The sequence below is a fragment of the Nicotiana attenuata genome, chromosome 10 (genome assembly GCF_001879085.1).
Source record: "Nicotiana attenuata strain UT chromosome 10, NIATTr2, whole genome shotgun sequence".
In the NCBI taxonomy this organism is placed as follows: Eukaryota; Viridiplantae; Streptophyta; class Magnoliopsida; order Solanales; family Solanaceae; genus Nicotiana; species Nicotiana attenuata.
Window position 1 is genome coordinate 42,976,203 of NC_031998.1, and position 20,613 is coordinate 42,996,815.

At 36.3% G+C, this 20,613-nt stretch overlaps 3 protein-coding genes across 4 annotated transcripts; all 3 read right to left on the bottom strand.

The window, feature by feature from the left end:
• On the bottom strand, window positions 10,188-11,429 carry LOC109233752. The gene has a single exon (XM_019399617.1). It carries the CDS (start codon window positions 11,427-11,429, stop codon window positions 10,188-10,190), a length of 1,242 nt encoding a protein of 413 aa, XP_019255162.1.
• LOC109233399 (PRA1 family protein B4-like) lies at window positions 15,121-16,338 on the bottom strand. The gene has a single exon (XM_019399257.1). It carries the CDS (start codon window positions 16,075-16,077, stop codon window positions 15,415-15,417), a length of 663 nt encoding a protein of 220 aa, XP_019254802.1. The 5' UTR covers window positions 16,078-16,338; the 3' UTR covers window positions 15,121-15,414.
• LOC109233400 (macrophage migration inhibitory factor homolog) lies at window positions 17,667-20,184 on the bottom strand. Of its 2 annotated transcripts, XM_019399259.1 has the most exons (4): window positions 19,993-20,172; window positions 18,312-18,512; window positions 18,173-18,231; window positions 17,667-18,009 (listed from the first exon to the last, which is right to left on the bottom strand). In XM_019399259.1, exons 1-3 carry the CDS (start codon window positions 20,101-20,103, stop codon window positions 18,178-18,180), a joined length of 366 nt encoding a protein of 121 aa, XP_019254804.1. In that variant the 5' UTR covers window positions 20,104-20,172; the 3' UTR covers window positions 17,667-18,009; window positions 18,173-18,177. The 2 variants fall into 2 exon arrangements, with proteins under 2 accessions (XP_019254804.1, XP_019254805.1); XM_019399260.1 differs by lacking the exon at window positions 18,173-18,231 and having other exon boundaries at window positions 19,993-20,184.

Sequence of the window (20,613 nt, forward strand, 5' to 3'; positions counted from 1 at the left end):
CGACAACAAGAATCAATCAATGGTATAACCAACAAGGTAGTAAGAACACCATAAATATCACTCAAACAAATAAGGAACACAAATATAACCAATTAATCAAGTCCCTCAAATATATGTCTTTCACCTATAAGTTTTTCAAATAGAATCTTTAGATTATAATCCTTTTAAATAAATATATTTGGAATATACTCCCTTCAAATAAATATCTTTCGAATATAATTCAAATAAATATCCTTCAATATAATTCTTTCAAATAATATTTTTGAATATAATTCTTTCAAATAAAAGTACACCTCATTTCATAATCATAAAAATACGGGTCTCAGCCCACTTTCATATTTTCGTAATACAGGGCTAGTTTCTAGCCGTCTTTCTTGAGGAGCGAGGAAAGAGAGGAAATGGACTATCTGGTTTGACACCTTATTCCTTTCAAGGTTGCACCTTGTCGTATGTTCTCGCCGTCTCCACTGCGTGCTTCTTTAGTATCTCCTCAGGAAGCAGCAAGAGGACGCGGTCTCATCTCATGGAGGGAAAAGCCAAAATGTAGTTGTCTTGTTCGCCGCCTCGACGCATTCCCTTCTCTCCCCGGTATCGTCCCACACAGAAAGAAAGAGCGCAGAGCCCCTGCCCGACCTGTAGGTCCGCTAATATAAAGCGAAGAGTTGAGCCTGAACTGGCGAACCAGAAAAATTGTCGGCCTACGAATGTGGTTTCGATCCTTCCGGTGATGCCAGAAGGAACAAATTCAAGTTAAGTTAGCCCAGGGGTAATCCAGCTACAAATGAAAGAGTAAGTGGCCAAGCGGACCGTTCTGAAGACGTGCTGCTCGCTTTCTCTCAGCCACTAGTGGCTTATATAGTGGTCGGCATTCCTACGTGCTCCTCCTTGCCCCCCTACTTAAGAGACATAATGCTAATCCATGTTCCACACGGCCAAGGAAGCATCGGTTTTTAATCTCATTATGACTTGGTCGTTCGGAAGAGCAATTAATTCGATCTTCTTTCTCCTCAAAGTAGGTGTTCGCTCCGCAGCACGAACAGGTCGAGATGCGACGTCGATCACATCGGGTGGGGCCATTCTCCCAGAGCAGAGCTTGAAGCAAGGGTGGGTGCCCGAGGCACCTCATCTTCTCATTTCGTCGTTGCTCATTCCCGTTAGGCCGAAGTGTTGGCCGACCCGGCACCGACCGGCTGAGACTCCCGCGCAGTAGGAGCGGACTGAGTCGGTATTCGTCTACGAGAGGCGCAGAGCATCCTATCTTGTTGATTCTCCTTTCCCACCGCCTCGAGCTCTCGCTTTCAGGGTGGATACGCAAGAAATTCACTATGAAAATTGACAAGACACAATCCCTGAAGAGTATGAAGCGAATGATCTACGCTTCGCGGGAACAACAAAAACCACCATCTCGCTCTTTCCTTTCTTCGGTGCTACCTTTTTTTTTCCAAGGGATGGGGTTGGGGTGTATAATAACCTTTTTTTAGGATGCCCGGGAACAACTCCTAGGTCAATTAAGGATAAAATGTTGGAACCTCATGGGTAAGGATAAGGTAATGGAATTGATAGAGTCACACTTTGGAATCAAAATTTGGTGGGATTTAGGATGGAATCGAATAGCGAATGCACTTGCGGTTAAGACAGGTCCTGCATCTCCTACCTAATGCAATTGACCGACCCGCCATTTCAAGGTATCAGTGGAAAGATAAAGATAAAAGAATTAACTAAAAAGATAAAAGAATTAACTAAGTATCAAATCGACCAAATTGAACAAATGATAGGTCAAGATATTTCGTCCAAGAACAAGGTTTGAGTTAGTGCACTAACTACCTTCTTTTTTCTCGCCTAATGGCTCTATCTCTGAGGTAACCCGGACTAGTAGCAACCCCCACGATGCTTCTGGCAGCCATCATCGCAGGGACGAAGAGATTCCCAAGACCGAATGCTTTTTCTCACGGATCCGAAGATCCCTATTCTCGAACTCGATCAATTGGTAATATTCCTTTTGCGGCATTGCATTACCATAACGAAAAGAAAAAAGAATTCAAAAAAAAAAAGAGATTGCTCTTGTGACTCGGAATTTCGGGTTTGGATATCATAGGAAATGGGGCACTATAGAAAGGTTTTCCAAGTGAACACCCGGCTGGCTGGATCCGGGCTGGGATAGTGCCGCCCATTCTTAACCAGTTCCGAAAGGTGGCCTTTGTCCTATCTACTTCTTCCTCTTCCCAGGAATGAAGAATTTTTTAAAAAAATGATTTTCTTTATTTTCGTTTTTTATTTTTGTTTATAGATAGATATATAATATAATATTATCTATCTATTATTATTATATATCTAAATAATATTAAGCAAGTGGCCCTTTCGCGACTCAAACAACCGGTACGCTTTCCGGCTCAAAGGGGCGGGGGCTTTCTATTTGCTTGCAATGCCGGCTGTTCGCCTTTCAAAGAGACGAGTGACCACAAGCTAGCAACAACGAAAGAATGAGCGACAGCAGCTCGAAAGGCTTTAAGCATCTTGCATCTTGCATCTTGCAAGAGCCTACCTCTACCCGAAAGCGAGACAGGTGGCTTAGTTCACTTTTATATTTTCACGACACCTCGTGCCCATAATTCTATCACAACTGCACGGACAACTCACGTGCCAATATGATCATCATTTACTCACGGCACTCGTGCCCACATTTCATATCAAAACTGCACGGACAATTCACGTGCCAATATTATTTTTCATTATATAACCACGGCACTTCGTGCCCATATCATAATCCACCCGGAACAAGCCATAAGCTCATAATTTCAACATGTATCTGACTATTATCAAATTTACCGAATTAATAAAATAAGTTGCACAATATATAAAAGCAATCACAAAAAAATTACAACATCACATAAAAATCACCAACACAATGATCCCACATCATCACATATCATCCCTGACAATAGCGACACTTATCCCTCCGCCCTGACAATATCAATAGCCACCCTTATCACTCCTATAATAGCTTCTCCTATCCCTCTGCCCTGACAATATCAATAGCCACTCTTATCGCTCCTATAACCACCCTTATCACTCCTATAATAGCCTCCCTTATCCCTTCGCCCTGACAGTATCAATATCCACTCTTATCGCTCTTATATCCATCCTTATCACTACTATAATAGCCTCCCTTATCGCTCTATATGATAGCCACCCTTATCATTTCGTATAATAGCCACCCTTATCCCTCCTCCCAAACAAAATCTCAACTCGTAACAATAGTGAAATGTCACCCTTATACCCACATAATATCAATAGGGGAATGCCACCCGTATCTGCCGCTTAACAGTAACCCAAATCACACAACAATTTACAGGGATATTACCATGACAATACAAAACAACAATTCATATTAGAAATTGCCCATAGGCCACAACCAGTTCCAAAGATACAACAAAATTAATTAATTTCACAACAAATAGCTTAAGGCTCCACACAACGTATATAAAATATCGAAAACAACAAGGAAGTAAAATTAACTCAGCATAGACAACACCTTCTTTAATCCAAATTTTTGATAATATATAAGTACCTCCATTTAAACTTATTTAATTAATTATTTGTAGATGAAAAATCCATAATATAATTATTTTCAGAAAATATCAAATCAACAAACACATGGAATTCACATAAAATTCATGTGGCAATCACACCAAATAATCATATAAAAACAAATTCGACAAAAAAAGGATTTAGGCATGACAATTAGAGGATTTAATAAATGCCAACAATTATCCAATTTACTACACAAAATGCTTAAGACTTTAACCTAATAGATTTTGCATATATAAGCCCGAGTACGCACTCGTCACCTCGCATACTCGGCTTTTCACATTTCACAAATGGCACATACGACTCAATGCTTAAGGGGTAATTCCCCCACTCAAGGTTAGGCAAGATACTTACCTTTTTGAAGTCAGGTCGATATTCCAAAATAGCCTTCTTGCTTGAATTGACCTCCGGACAACTCAAGTCTATCCAAATTAATTGTATAACTTCATTAAAATTCATCGGAAACAATTCTCGATAATAAAACGTCGACTTAAAATTTTATTCTAAAAAGTCAATCAAAAGTCAACGCGCAGCCCGCCTCGCGGAACCCGACATAATTTTTACGAAATTCGAACACCCATTCCGATACGAATTCAACCATACCAATTTCAAATTCCGATAACAACTCGACCTCCAAATCTTAAATTTTCGTCCTTGAAAAGTTTTGCAAAAATCTTGATTTCTTTCAATTAAATCTGAAACAAACGATGAATATAACCATGGATTTATGAAATATAATCACTTTTGGATATAGGACACTTATCCAAGTCGAAGTCGTGAAGAAATCCTCAAAACCGCCCGAGAACCGAGCTCCAAAAATTCCAATCGAAAATGGCAAAATGACCAATTTTTGGTCCTAAATGTTCAGTCCAGTACTGCACCTGCGGACTATTTTGTCACATCTGCGGACTCGCTTTTGCGAGCCAAAATCGCACTTTTTCGCTGCCTCTGCTTCTGCGAGCACTGTAGCCGCACCTCCGATGTTGCAGGTGCGAAAGAAATCTCGCTTCTGTGAGAAACCATCAGCTGCCAGCTTCTGCTTCTATGTCTTTATTTCTCGCTTCTGCGATACCACAGGTGCGGAAAATGCTTCGCACTCGCGACTTCTGTCCAGCCCCCTATTTCTGCTTCTGCAACAATTATAACGCTTCTGCGATGTCGCACCTGCGCCCATAATTCCACAGGTGCGATTCCATCAACTGCTGCCCAGAAACAGCAGAAATTCCAGCAGCTCCAATGTCCAAAAATTAATTCCGTTAATCTTCTGGAATCCACCAGAGGCCCTCGGGACCTTAACCAATTATACCAACACGTCTCAAAATACAATATGAACTTAGTCCATGTCTCAAACCACATCAAACAACATCGAAACTACGAATCGCGCATCGAATCGAATGATGAGTTTTTAAATCAATCCGGAATGACTTCAAATTTTGCACACGAGTCATAAATGACATAATAGAGTTGTCCCAATTTTCATAATCGAAATCCGACCTCGTTATCAAACAATCGATTTACAGTCGAATTTATGAATATTTCAAAAGAAAACTTAATTTTCCAACTTTTCATCGAAAATGTGCCGAATTGTCCTACGGACTTCCAAATCAAATTTCGGGCATATGCCTAACTCTGAAATCATCATACGAAGCTATTGGAATCATCAAAATTCCATTCCAGAGTCGTTTGCTTAAAAGTCAAACTTCGGTCAATTCTTTTTATTTAAGTTTCAAAAATGAGAATGGTTCTTTCAATTCAATTCTGAATCTTCCAAAAATCAAACTCGACCACACAAGCAAGTCATAATATATATTACAAAGTTGCTAGAGACCTTAAGTCGCTGAATGGGGCGTAAATTCTTAAAACGACAAGTCGGATCGTTACAACCCCACACTTAAGTTCTTGCTCGTCCTCGAGCAACCAACAATAAACACTATTCATGAGCACTTTATATTTACGCATTTGAAGCACACTACACCAATGACCACGGTTGATAGCAACAATTAAACTGTAGAATATGCAATCACTTACACCTCCCTTAACTTATGTCATTCTTCAAAAATATTTACAACAAAGACGACATGCTTATAACAATCCTAGCCTATAAAACCGACTCAGTGTCACAATGCACTCATAACTTGAACACCCAACATCCTAGATAAGTCTAATAACGTTATCTATCCCTTATGAAACCATGTGCCCTCACAACAAGAACAAAAGAGTAAGTTGAATTCACACATTCAAATCAAATGCTCAAATATATTTAAGGACTCGTATATATCAAAGAAAATCGCTCACTCTCACAAAAGAAGTCACATGCATGCAATTGTCACCATAGGCTTGCCCTTAATGTAAATCTCTACTAATGTAGGTCGCTCAATCTAAAATCAACTGTGACTTTTTCATGGTTATAATGTGGGCTAAGTGACGGATAGGATATACTTAGGAATAGTGGCTAACCCTCCTAAGCACTTTAACATCTCACATAATTAACTTTAAGCGCATATTCTTCAATCACAACTAAAATCATCCTAACAACGTTCTCTCTTTCTTTAAGCACTACTTGAATTCATACTCACTAGCAAGAACAAGATGTCAATTTATTCATCTATATTTTTTCTTCTCTTTTTTTTCAGTTTTTTTTTTTATAATTTTCCCTAGTGGTGTATTCTTTTACAAACAAGTGCAAATTTCTTCCTTTCATTGGTTCCACTCGAAAGCCACCAAATTTCCTCCTTACTTCTGTTAGCGCTCATTTCACAATTAAAGTGCTTTAAGAGGTAAAAAGATCAAAACAATGTCAATTAAGAACAAAAAAGGATATAGGCTTGTAAGGTGGGTGCCAAATAAAAGTCTATAGGATCAAAATGGTTAACTAGGGATAGATTTTATTTGTGATCAGCATTAACCTCAAAAAGAACAATAACAGCCTAAAATCATTTTTCAAACCGTGTCTCACCTAAAATTTATCTTCGACTCACATACCAAGCAAGTTCTAGACACAAGTACAAGGACATGGACTACACAAAAATCTCACTTCACACATGGCACATGACTCACTAAAGACGGTCTCATTCCGACTCTCAAACTAATGCAAGTATTCACAGAGCCACAAGATATTAAGCATTAAGCACAAAGTGAAATAAGTCAAGAATACGAGACATAAGCGTCAGGAGACATGCAATCCAATTTATAAAGACATCATGATCAATTTCAAAATATAGGGAAGATACTACACCTGCCAAGCCCTAAATATGCTACTATCAAACAAGTCATTGGACGCCTAGGAATCTCATCTTTCTTCCTCCATTTATTCATAAGTCCTTTCTACAAAAAATACAAAAAACTACTACCTTACTCAAAATTAAAAAGCTACGACCCGGTTCAAACTACATCCCATGAAAAAGAACCGAGGCACAAAGAAAACCAACAGGGGTTTATTACTATCTACAGAAAACTAAAAGACATGTTTTTTTTGTTAGACTTTAATCCCTCAAGAAAACTGTCTAGGAGTTTCATCGTCGGGAAAAATTCAATTTTTCTACTTTTTTTTTCTTCTTATTTTTCACGTTTAAGAAAAATAATTAAGCTACTAAAATATTACACTACGAGAACAAAAATAAGAAGCTAAAATCAAAAGAAGAAGTTAATATTTTTCTAACATACCGCTAGTAAATATCTAGAGGAATTCTCCCACTCCACACTTAAAAGAGTGCAGTGTCCGCAATGCGCAAATAAAGCAAAACAATTAAGAGGGTGGACAAGAAACTCCCTGAAAGGCTAAAGGTCGAAGCAATCACGGCTCACGAGGTACTCAGACTTCCCCAGGCATGGTCCTTTGTGCGGGCACCCCACACTTAGTTCTCACCATCTAGCTCGCTTTTGCACTCTTCCAATGGTTTTGCTTTATGCTTATAATTCTACAAAATAAAAACAGACACTATAAAAATAATATAATAAAAATAAAAGAAAGCAGTAAAGTTTGGTTGTCTCCCAACAAGCGCCTGGTTTAACATCGCGGCACGAATTGAACCACTTTTTGCCTCCACCTCGAAATTATGAATTGAGCCCCCAATTTAGCTTCAAGCTTTTTGTTATGCTCGCGAGGTGGTGGGATAAATGTAATTAGGCCAAGTAACTAATTTCGCATTTTACACTTCTTGGCCTTCAGAGGTATGTAATTCATTCTCTCTGGCACAATAAATTCCAGAATGTAAGCACCTTGTTCGTTGGCTCCTCCAAAGGCTCGAATGACTCAATTCCTATATGATCATCCAAACACAATGTTTCACGATATATAATTGTTTTCTTTATCCATTTTGGCACCATCAATTCTAATAGTAGGACGTAACTTGCTAATTTTTGAATATTTTAAGGATATTTTTTTTCACAAGAATAACTCTAAGGATGTAATTCAAGTTTGGGTATAGTTACGGATATTTTTGGCTAAAAAACTCAAGAAATTTCGCTATTCGTGTGTCAATGACGACGTAAATTTTGGAAAATTTGTCAAGTAAGACGAAGTTGTAATATCGAAATTCTATACAGCCATTTGTAAAGCAAGAAAAAATTCGCAATTTTCAATTTAGACCGTACCTCGCGACCTATTTCAAAATTGGAAGGTAGTTTGAGTAACGTAGTCGGCAGAGCACTTAACTATTTAAGTATTGATTTTCCAAATAAATATTACAATAATGAACAAAAGAAAAATCGACAATCAGTCAAAGCACCAATATAGAGACAAATGCTTAATTTCGTACACACGTTGTGTAAAAACTTAGTCAAATTCCCATGTTACTTTAGCTACTATAAATAGACCTCCTTCTTCAACACTACCCAGCCATCCATTAGTATATCTTTAGTCCTTACTTCTGCCTTTTTCTTTTCATTTTTCTTTCACTCATTATATATTGAAAAAACTATGGCGGTTATGTGGAAATTGCATGGGAAATCTGTGAAGCTCAGGAGGGATAGCACCATGGAGAGACTATCTTCATGAGCTTAAAACTGCGATCCGTTGCGCTATCCATCCTGAGTTTCATGGCTTCTTTCTTCATGCTCTCTATTGGTACATGTGACTGTTCTTTCAATGATATACGCATACAATGTATAGCTTTTATATACCACCAATATAGTTAGTTAGTAGTCAAAGGCGGCTCAATAAAATATGTGGCCTAAAGCGGAAGTTAAAAAGAGTCTTTGTTTAATAGGAATAGTATTAGAATCTTTATATAATTTATTTGAATTTTATTGTTATTGTTTCTCAAAATGCAAAGTACTCAAATTTTTGAGCAACTGCTTTCAAGGCTTAGGGGTTAAGCAGCGGGCCGCCTCTATCAGTTTAATAGACATTGTTTTTTCACTAGACATTGTTTACGTGAGGCTAATCAGGTTGCGGACAGAATGGCCTCTTTAAACCTAACGGGTGCGAGTATCCGGCACAAATGCAGATCTAGATGTCGGATCATTCGAGATGTAAATTCTAAGATTGGGGGATACCGATTCGGGTTCGGGGATCTGGCTAAAAATAATTCAAAAATATAAAAATATAAAGATATATCTAAATTATGAGAAATTTTGTAGAATACTTACATATAGCTTGTAAAGTGTAGATTTTTCTTTTTATTTTTAAGTTGTAGATAAGTAAAGGATTGATTTGCTAGATAAACGTATGCTATTTTTTTTCAAATTTACGCTAGTTTTGGTTCTGATTTCGGGAATTAAATTGAATCGTATCGTGACCAGATCTGATACAAATCCCATAACAACATCGGTGCGGCACCCAAACTGCCATGTCGAAGCAACTTAGATTTAAGCCACCAGCCCGAGGAAACTCACATTTATAACTACTTCAAGATAATGCCAAGGCAAGTCAAAGGATTACTCAATGTTGATAGATGACAGTTTCCATCTTTCCGAGTCAGGAAGAGGTGGTCTAATGCTCTAGTATATGAGCCATCTTGATCATCTGTGCGTTATTACCACTTCTTAGAGTCATTGTTATGTGTTGTTCAATTTGTCTCAAAGTAATATACTAGCTTCTGCACTTGTTTACAAATATTGTATATTAAGAAATTCACTAAATATTTGTAAATATCTAACTATGAACCCAGTTATTATTACATATTAATCTAAAATTACGATAGTAACCCATAAGCCTGGATGACACACATATGCTCTGTACTTCACCCAACCCCTGCGTCTCTTTCCTTTGATGACCAATTGCATATCTCGATAATATGTGTACTTGTTTGGCCTCTGCCAAACAAGAATATGCACACAAAAAATAGGCTCCCGCCTATAACAAGAATGATGAGCAGAAAACCAGCAAGACGTCCTTTCTTTTTGGCAGTTCAACAACAAGGTTATCAAAAACAAACAGTAAGAGGTTTAGAATAGAGGATTAGAACATCAAAACCTCCTTTTTTCCGTTTTGAATTCTATGAAGAACGATAGACTATATATGTGGCGAATACAAGGCTGACTTTCTGCTTACAAAATAACCTATAAACTTTCTAATCTCTAGTGTACCAGACTATATAAAACAAATTACATCGATGATAAGCAATTTCTAATAATTAATGAACATCATCAAGAAAGGATTATATATCAAAATCAAAGTTAAAGATAGACAAATCTTTGATATTATCCTCCTGTTGCGAACTAATCAAAGAATTCCAATCAGCTTGGTTGCTAATAATTCCATCTGTCTGCTGGTCAATTTGCTGGTTGTATGTACAATCAAATTGCTCCTCATTCTTCACATAGTTTAGCTCAGCAGACACAATCATTGGCTTGAAATCAAACGATTCCTCTAAAAACTTCTGAAAATCTTCATCACGATTCTCTGTCAAACAATATGTGTCTGATACTTTTGTTGCTTCGATTGAACAATCGTCTTCCATTAGCCAATGCTCCATGTATTCTAAACGCCTACAAAAATCTTCACTCGGGTTTTCAGTAGACCTGAAATCCAATGGTTGTTCTTGCAATATATTCAGATCTTGTGGCTTCACATCTGTAGTCTCTTTGTCCATAATGTGCAAACTATTTGAGACTTCATACGAGTTCAGGCGTTCCAAATCCTTATCACGTACAAACTCATCCTTCTCGATTTCTTCCTTTATAGGTGTCTCAACTTTAACACAACAATTCGGAGGCTGACAATCAGTTCTAGAACTGCATCCTGAATCGTTTAACTCGTTCTCATAATCCTCCTCTGGCATTACATCTGATTTCTCAGTCAAACAACAACAAGAAGAATGTTGCTTTTCATCTGCTGTAACTACTGATGTTGCAAAAGTGGACTGATCAACTCTAACCTTGGCATCTTCAGCACCTGAATCCTCATGATCAACGGATGATTCATCAGTCGATTCAGGTGAAGATGTTCGGGCAATGGTAAAAGTACTCGACGAGTCATTTTGTACACAATAATTCGGGAAGTTAAGTATGGCATTAGAACCATACATAACCTTAGCAGCTTCATCATAAGCAAGAGCAGCATCAACAGATGTGGAAAAAGTACCGAGCCAAAGACGTTTACCGCTAGTTTTATACTGACCACTAATATATACAGGTTCTCTAATTTCAGCTACCCACTTTCCCCATATCCTTTGTCTAACTCCTCTATATATACAACCTGAATTCTCAGGACCGCCTTTACCTCGCATACAACCTTTTCTTGATCTCTTAACTGGAATTTTTCTCTTTTTCTTTACTTGTACATCTTCAATGCTAGAATTAAGCTCCTGATAATGATTTTTCCACTTTAATAAAATTTCCTCTAGAGAATCACATCCATTGCGCCTTCTTTTCTGTTTCCTGTTTGCACAAAAAGCCATTATTATGTTAGAAAAAGGCTATTAATTGAATACAAGAATTGTATGCAGAATACTATAAAGTTGGCAGTTGTTTTACTATTTTTTTTTAAAATTAGATGAAAGAGAAGAAAATCACCTTTGAAGAATGTGAGAAGACATGTACGTCAAAGGTATTAATTTATATATCTGATTTGAAGTCTTGTTATTTGCTTTGCCAATGGAATATTTGTCGTTTCAAGAATGTTCTTCTCCTTATTTGGGTGTATTTATATAGTTCAGTTTTACTTTATCAAATCCTTTTATTCCTTGTCAAATTGGGTTTCATTTATTTTTGGGAAAACAAATAAATAAATAGCGTGTTATTTTGGTACTTAGTAATTTAGTATTACCGTGTGCTGATTGTATCTTAACTATATTTAGGAAGAGAAATAAATGATAAACCATATTACTTTTTTTCCTTGGGGATTAAGTATTTTTTTGGTTAATTTGACAGGAAATTTATAGGTTGACGTTGATTAGGTAAAGTTGAATTAATTAAAAATTGGTGGAAAAAAAATATAATTAGTTTTTGGATTAATACTAATATCAATTGTATTTATTGTATTAATTATTCCTTGGGGATTAAGTATTTAATTTAACTACTAGTAAGGAATGTGGGCGAATTTGGGGCACATAGGAAACTTAAAACAGTTTTTGTTTATGATTTGGCTGTCCTTATCTTTACTTGGCGACCACGGAATTTGTCTTTTCCTGTCTCTTTCCAGATTAGAGATCTTTCATTTTCTACTACGAACACAAATTAAATTGCGGCTATTTGTTTCTTGCGCGCAAAGAAAGAAAGGCGGAAGAGTAATATAATAAGGTAACTGATCAATATTACATCCATCCCGCGAGTTAAGTTTATCCATGGTCATTGAACTTTTGTGATTGTTATCCAAAAGTCACTTTTCTTTTGTACATAAAAATTATTTTACTTTACTCTAGTTATCACAAAAGTCACATTTTTACTTGAAAAGTCTATTATCCCCTTGATATTATATAAATCTTCATATTTATGTAATACCTTCTATATTAAATACGATATAATATATTTTTAACTATGTATTTTATTTATAAATAAAATAACTTAATATTATTTTATTTATTATTTTTATAATATATTCGTATATTAATTTTTTCTTAACGTTAATTTTCAAAATATATTAGTAGAGTTATTAAATTTGTCAGTAACTTTAATATATATTAGTAGAGAAATAAATCGGCAAGTCATTTTCGTGAGAAAATTTGTAGGTAAACAAACAAAGAAAATGAGGCAAAAATCATATGTTAATCTGAAGGAAAATAATTTAGCTGGGGATATTTTCTTGGGGATTTACTTGGCAATTGATTATTTGGGAAATTACACTGCTAGAATTTGGAAAAAACTGTCCAAAAAAATCGATTAAAGTTGTTCGGTAATGGCCAATAACCGTCCAAAACACGACCATTAACGTGCGGTCGGTATTTTGAAGGTCGGAAGGGCATACCGACCAAAGTTGGTCGGAAATTACCGACCAACTTTGGTCGGTCAATTAAATTCAGAAAAAAGAATTGCTGAAAAAAATTATTTTATAACGCTACTATTATATCTTGAAAATTAAAGTTATGAAAAAAATTAAAATATACGAATATATTATAAAAATAATAAATAAAATAATATTAAGTTATTTTATTATAAATGAAATACATAGTTAAAAATATATTGCATAGTATATAATATAGAAGGTATTACATAAATCGGAAAGTTTATATAATATCAAGGGCAAAATAGACTTTTCAAGTAAAAATGTGACTTTTGTGATAACTAGAGCAAAGTAAAATGATTTTTGTGTAACAAAAGAAAGAAAAGTGACTTTTGTGTGATGAACACAAAGTAGAATGATTTTTACGCAACAAAAAAAAAAGTAACTTTTGGGTAACAAACACAAAAACTCAATGACCATGGATAAAATTATCTCATCCATCGGCACAGACGCTTCACTTCATTTGGTTGAAAATTCACAATAACATATACTCCTATATAAATAGAGTAATATTTTTCTAAAAAATTGGAAAATATATAATTGGAAGAAAACATTAGCTATCGGTAAATGGTAATGACAGGCCGACACCGCTTATACAAAGATTTGCAGCAGCGATTACGTATTTACTCCATTTTTATGTCGAATTATTACTTGTTCAGACATTTTGGAGTTGAAAAAGCAGGACAGATAGAGTTGATCTTTACAAGTCAAATTATAACTTATGAACGAGCAATTCTTAATGGCAAAGCCAACAGTTTCAACGTTTATAGTATTCGCACCACTGTATCCAAATGCTTCTGATATCTATGTTTCAACCTAACCTCAGAAAAAAAGAAAAAGTTTTTTATGTGCTTGACTATTAAGTATACAGAAACTGGAAAGGTCTTGCCCATATATAAATCAGACTGATCAATATTGATCCTGGCCACTCATCTTGAAGACTCGGTTGAGAACTAGGGGACACTTACCAAGGGAAATATTGAACAAATACGAGATATCAACAGAATACATGGCCTAAGTTTGTAGTTCTTAGCTAATGTTTCTTAAGATGATTGGGAGAGTTTCCTAAGTACTCATATGAAGTGCGATGGTCGGCACTTCCCACCTACAATTTCAGGATTGTGGGTTCGAGTCACCAAAGGAACAATAGCTCCAACAAAGGGATCAAAGAGGAATCATACATCTTGTAAATTTTCCCGATTACATAATTTGTCTCACGAAGACACGTATACATGCATCCAATATTTCGAGTCTAGGAGAAACTTTAAGAGCACCAAATTAAATTCAAGAATTGATAGTCAAAAACTTAGTTTACATCTAGCATGTGGCTAGCATATTTTCTTCAAGAAAGTAAAACATTCAAGTTTGTAAATGGGGAATTGGCATTCACTTTCTATAGAAAGTGTATGTTGTTTGGCATGCCCAAGATTAGAAGGGTTCACCATTTGCACACACAATAACTAGGATGAACCAAAAAATACTAGGATAAACATTGAAGACTAATCGGGTTTATCATTTCTTATAATAGCCTACAATAGCTATTCTTAAGTGAGGATCTTAGAGCCCGTGGCGAAAGCAGGATTTTTTATCAAGAGGATTTAAAAATTTGAAAAAGTAAATACGCAAATAAGCTAAGAAAATTCAACACCTAATATATATACATAAAAAAAAAATAACCTGGGTAATTTTCAATGAAAGGTGTTGGAATCCCTTCCGCTCACCTAGCTACACCCCTACTTAGCGCTCATAGAGGGCTTTTTATGGAAATGGTCTATGAACCATTACCCAAGCTCACAGCTCAAATTGTTTTTACCATAATTTTAAATATTTTTTTAAACTATTACTTCTTCCGTTTCAATTTATGTGAACCTATTTCCTTTTTAGTCCGTGCCAAAAAGAATGACCACTTTCCCTATTTGAAAATAATTTACCTTTTTGCAATGATTTATAATCTCACAAAATATATATGTCTCATTTTACACCACAAGTTCAAAAATCTTCTTTCTTTTCTTAAACTTCGTGCCATTTTCACAGAGGGAGTACGTAATTTAAACGTATTTAATTTTTTATTATATGTCAAAATGCTCATTACGACCTCCAATTCCAGATCGGGTTACTCAACCGAGGCATGTCTACAAATAAAAATAATGTATTCTAAACAAACAATAAGAAATGAATTAATCTGAATGATTTAACATCATTTCGTATAACAAATTACAGAAACAAAATCCCCAACAGATTGCCCCCTATTATACATTTCCAATTTTTTTTAAACAAAAACATTAAGAACAATCAAAGTAAAATCCTATTCGTAATATATTCTCATCTCATATTGATCGTTCCCTTTATCTACTAAAACTCCAAAACCTTTAAAAAACAAACACGAAATTACCCCAACAGAACCGCTATCAATCTCTTTGGACACCAATACGACGTCGTGCACCTCAAACCCTAGCAGCAACAGCTGGGCCAGCGGCGGAGGAAGCGGCAGCGCCGGACAAGAATGAGAGGAACCCAGTGGCCGGAGACTCTTGCTCGTCAAGGAAAAGATCTTCCGGAGCCCTAAAAGCAGCATGGGTACACACAATAGCAACACCAATCATCAAAGCTGAAACAAGGACCGATCCAACACTGGTTAGAAAGATCACAACAACCGTAGAAACAATAAGAACCCCAAGCGTCTCACGTTCAGAAAACTGCCGACCGAATAAAACCAAAGGCGGATCCGACGGCCGGAAAAGGTAGAGGAAAAGCCAAGCAGCAAGGAGACCGGCGAGAAGAAAAAGGGAAAATGGGTTTGTGATTAGGGAAAAGGCGAGAACAACGGCAATGAGGGAAAGGTAATTGGTACGGAAATAGGAATAGTTTTTGCGGATACGGAGGGTAGCATCGGAAACGGATTCGGGTTTGGAGAAGGCCGAACGATCAACGAGTTCAGACCATGGACGGCGATTGGAAAGACCACCTTGGATAGTCTCGGAAATGCGGTTGATGAAGGATCGGAGAGCAGGTGTGGGACCCACGCCGGTGGTGGTTTGTTGGGTGTTGGTGGTGGTTTGAGGGTTGGAAATTGGAAGAACTGCTGGCGATGAAGCGGCTGCGGCCATTGTTGAGAAGAAATTGGAAATGCAAAGAGAAATTAGAAGATTATTTGGTGAATTGATTTATAGGGAAATTGGGGATTTGCTTGATTTGTACGGTTAGAGAGGTTGACTGATAGAGAAAGGAGATCCAATTTTCGTCGGTGGATCTCTCAGTTGATCTCTGAATTTCTTATTCACCGGTTTTCTCATTTATATAGCATACGATTTTTCTTTTTCTTTATTTTTTAATTTTGACAGGAAATTTAGAGGTGGACGTAGTGTAAGTTGTTTTGATTACAAAATCTGGGTGGAAGAAAAACGATTTAATCATTTGCTTTAATAATAAACATCAGAAAGATTTTAGTTATTTTTGGATTAATACGGGACATCGATTTGATTTATTTTATTAAGCACATATTACTACTACCTCGGTCCCGGAAACAATTACAGGACAAGTACAAGAATATAATTTTGTGCAAACATACAGTATATGAAAGCTTTTTCCTTCAGTGACCGAGGACAATGACCCGTAATAGGAAAGTATGAAGGTCGAAGATTAGGATAGTAGGTTAGGTAGTCTAGATTATTCATACCGAGGACACGACCCGTAATAGGAAAGTGTAGAGGTCGAATATTAGGATAGTAGGTTAGGTAGTCTAGATTATTCATACCGATAGTGTTAATACGTACTCTCGCATTTGGTTGGTAGTAGGCTTAATGAGTTTTTTTTTTTTTTTTCATTTCGATTATCTTATTATCTTATTATGTATGCTACTTTTACATGATTTTTCGGTATTGTCCGTCTTGTTTTCTTGCTATTATTATGGTACCTATGCTCGCCTGAACCGAGGGTCTATTAGAAACCGCCTCTCTACCTCCACAAGGTAGGGGTAAGATCTGCGTACACACTACCCTCCCCAGACCTCACTATGTGGGATTATACTGGGTATGTTGTTGTTGTAGTAGTATTCCTTGTTACTTTATGGTTTAGTAAAACTTCGCACTTTCACAAAACAACGTTAACCATAGTGCACAAACGTGAAGCTGCAAACTTCAGCGTTCCTAAAGCAAAAGGATTTAGCACTATTGTCAAATACAACTAAAATAATTTGTGCAAAGACGGAATAAGGGAGCTTAAATTATGTGTAACATCGAATAATCTCCCTGCTCAGCAAAAAGTTATAATTAGTTGAAAATTACCCAAGTAATCAACATATTGGACTTTGAGAAGATTTAGACCGTCCTAAGACTTCGAAGTCTGATTTGACATCTCTTTGCAAAAGATATAAAGAAAAAACAAACAACAAAAGATACTTCGACAATTAGAGCTAATAAATCATCATGAGATAAATGAATGCGCCTGTCATATCACCCTTAAGAGGATTGAAAGACGAAGCTAACAAGAAATAGCACAATACCAAGTTCGTGAAATGTGTGAAACAAATCTGCTAATGATTGAGTCATAGTTTAAAAAGCAAATTATGAAGCCTTCATGACAAACGTAAGAGGATAAGAAAGGCAATTTTCGGTAGGCATGCAACAAAATAGGGCAGAGAAATGAGAAAATACGGATGAAACAAGAACATGCACACATGTGAGCATCTTACACGATGAACAAAATAATCTCAGCGATGACAACATGAGTTGCTATATTTCCAAGAAACAACTTATTCCTTTAACGATATCATGTCAGCATAAGAGTGCTGATAGCTCGAAACTTCTATTCAAGACAACGTTTCCAAGATCAAATATAGGGCTTAGAAGCAGGATAATTCCATCGGTCACAACAAGGACCAGACATTCATCATTCCAAGTAGTAACAAGAAAAGATATAGTATCAAGTTACTTGGCAAATACAGATCCAAGCACATACATACAGTTCATAAGTGGCTCAAAGATGACCAATTGTGAAATAGAAATTCAGAAGGTAGATCCATTCCAGCCAAAGAAGGAACCCTGCAAAAAAGAGCAGGAGTCATCGGTTTTGTCAGACTTAAAAGGACAACATACTATATGACCAACAACCCCTAAAGTAGAACATTATATTCACAAATATTTAAGGAATCAGAAAAGTATAAAACTTCTCCTCGTGTTCTTAGACAGTGAAAAGTTTAATTACATGATCTAGCACTGGTGTAAAGCATGCAGACATTGTGCATATTCTTGACTTTGGTGGGCCTAAACAAAAGGAAGAATGCAATGAGAGCGATGCAGGGAATTTACCCATACTCGAAATATTAAGAAGCCAAGCACATTACCTTAGTATCATAGAATTTCAGGAAAAATCGAGATTTGGGGATGGACAGTTTGGTCTCAAGTATGGCGGCAATTGCAGCACTGAGCTTCTTGTTAACATCAGCATTTAAGCCCCCAATGGAGACCAACTCACCATAGGCAGCTGGTTGTTCTGTACCCCCAAAAGACATGGGAACAGATCCCTTCAACACAATCATGACATACTGCACAATGAAAGCAATCTTAATGTACTACAGAGAAACCATCCAAAACAGAAAATGCCATTAAAACATGTCAATTGAGCTTCTGTATAGATAGTACAAGGCAAAATCCATAGAGTGAAGCTACTTACTTAAGTATTCATCAACGAAAGCATTTGATACAAATAGGTCATCACTTTCTACTTAGTTAGATTTAAGAATTCATCAAAAGCCAGAGACTGATTCTCTCGTAAAACTAGCTTTGAGAAACACCATCAAAACAGCTCCTTTGCCCTCCTCGCTCAATACCTAACATTTCAATGCTTATTCTTGGCCTCGCATCTACCAACAATTTTTCTCGGTAACAACACACTTTTCTCCTCTCAATTTTAGGGGCTCTTCCGCTCTTGAAGTTCATTGTCAGTCAAATACATAATAGGGTTGATTGATTTGAAGGATAGAACTGAGAGGAAAGGAATGAACAAGAAATATAGTGCATTAGTCAAACTAATCTATGTTACTCATGTTTCCAAGCTACTCTTTCCTTTCCATCCTAAATAATAGAAGTTAGATAGGATTGTTTAGCATATTGCAAATGATTTTAGTTATTGAAGATGTTAAGGTTGCCCTTTCTGATCCTTGATTTTCATTCTGTAAGACAGATGTGCAGTGAACAAAAAATGGCAAGTTAGCCCGAGTAAGAATCATGAAACTGGAGTCAAATATTTGGTAAACGATCTCAAGCAACTAACAAACGCGCATTGTGCCAAACCATGAGCATTCAATTTGGGGAAAACAGTATTTTCCATACCTACAAGCCTAGGTTGTACATTGAGGTAAAACTTTGATCAATCTCCAATAAAAAAAAATATCAAAACATAGTAACCTCCATAAGGTTCATAGGGTTTTCTATTGCAATGGGAAACAAATTCATGTTGCAATAACAACTAATTGGGAGTTACATTTTAGTTATGTTTGTACATTTACTTTAGGTCCACTATTGGCCGTCTATTCGTCCATCTATAGGAAATGTAGAGAATTTCTAGTGCTACAACAACAACAACAACAACAACAACAAAAGACTCAGTGTAATCCCGCAAGTGGGTACGCCGATCTTACCCCTACCTGATAAGGGGTACAGGCTGTTTTAGGTAGACCCTCGGCTCAGAATTTCTAGTGCTACAGAACCTTAAATACTGAACTGAGACGAGTTACATTGTCGACCCCAACTAGCTTTGGATTGAGGCAATGTTGTTGTACAGTACTCTTTATGTAATTTTATATTAGTGTTTTATTTGGAACTTTGACATAAAGTGTACAAGTAACTTAAGCACACAGAACGACACCCAATAAAATACTCACATATAAGTTAACATCAGTGTATATATGTAACTGTGCAGGCATTTCAAGGCTAAAAAAAAGTGATCTAAAGTAAAATAGTACTAAAATTTAACATTTGTAATTGAATTTAGATGAAAATAGGAAAGGAGTAAACTGAACATACGGCCTCTGGTTTGCCGATGAGTTTGGCAACAGAAGAGGTAGCTTCAGAAAGAATAGAGGAAGTATCAACTCCCTCCAAATTCACGTTTGTCGAAATGTTAAGGCACGGCATTTTTCTTCTTCTTTCCTCTTCTGTTCTCGACCAGTGCTGTGAAACCCTCAAATCTTGCCTATTTCTCTACCAAATAAAAAGATTGGGTGTTTTGTGTTTGTACCCTAAAGTACTGACCTTTTACACTTTGCTTCATTTCTTTTGGCCCGTTCAATGAATAAACCCCCTATCTTCTTTAGTTTCAGAATTCTTCCCTGAGGTTTTATTTTGTAACATTAACCTCCCTTATATAGTTTATAATAGTGTTATATTTACCTCCCTTATTTTGATTTCATTTTAACAAGTTCGTTTACCTATTCATCACTAATACAAAAATAAGAAAAAATCATCTAAACTTTTTGGCTTGTGCTAGACTTTGATCTCTGCTCTCTTATTATTCATTCTAGCATTTTTCTTCTTTAGTTCTTTAACAACTATTATTTCAGGAAAGTAGCAAATTTTTCCATTGAATATGATTAGTTGTAACGATAAAATTTAAGAATTTAAACTACTTTTGTCACATTTGACTTG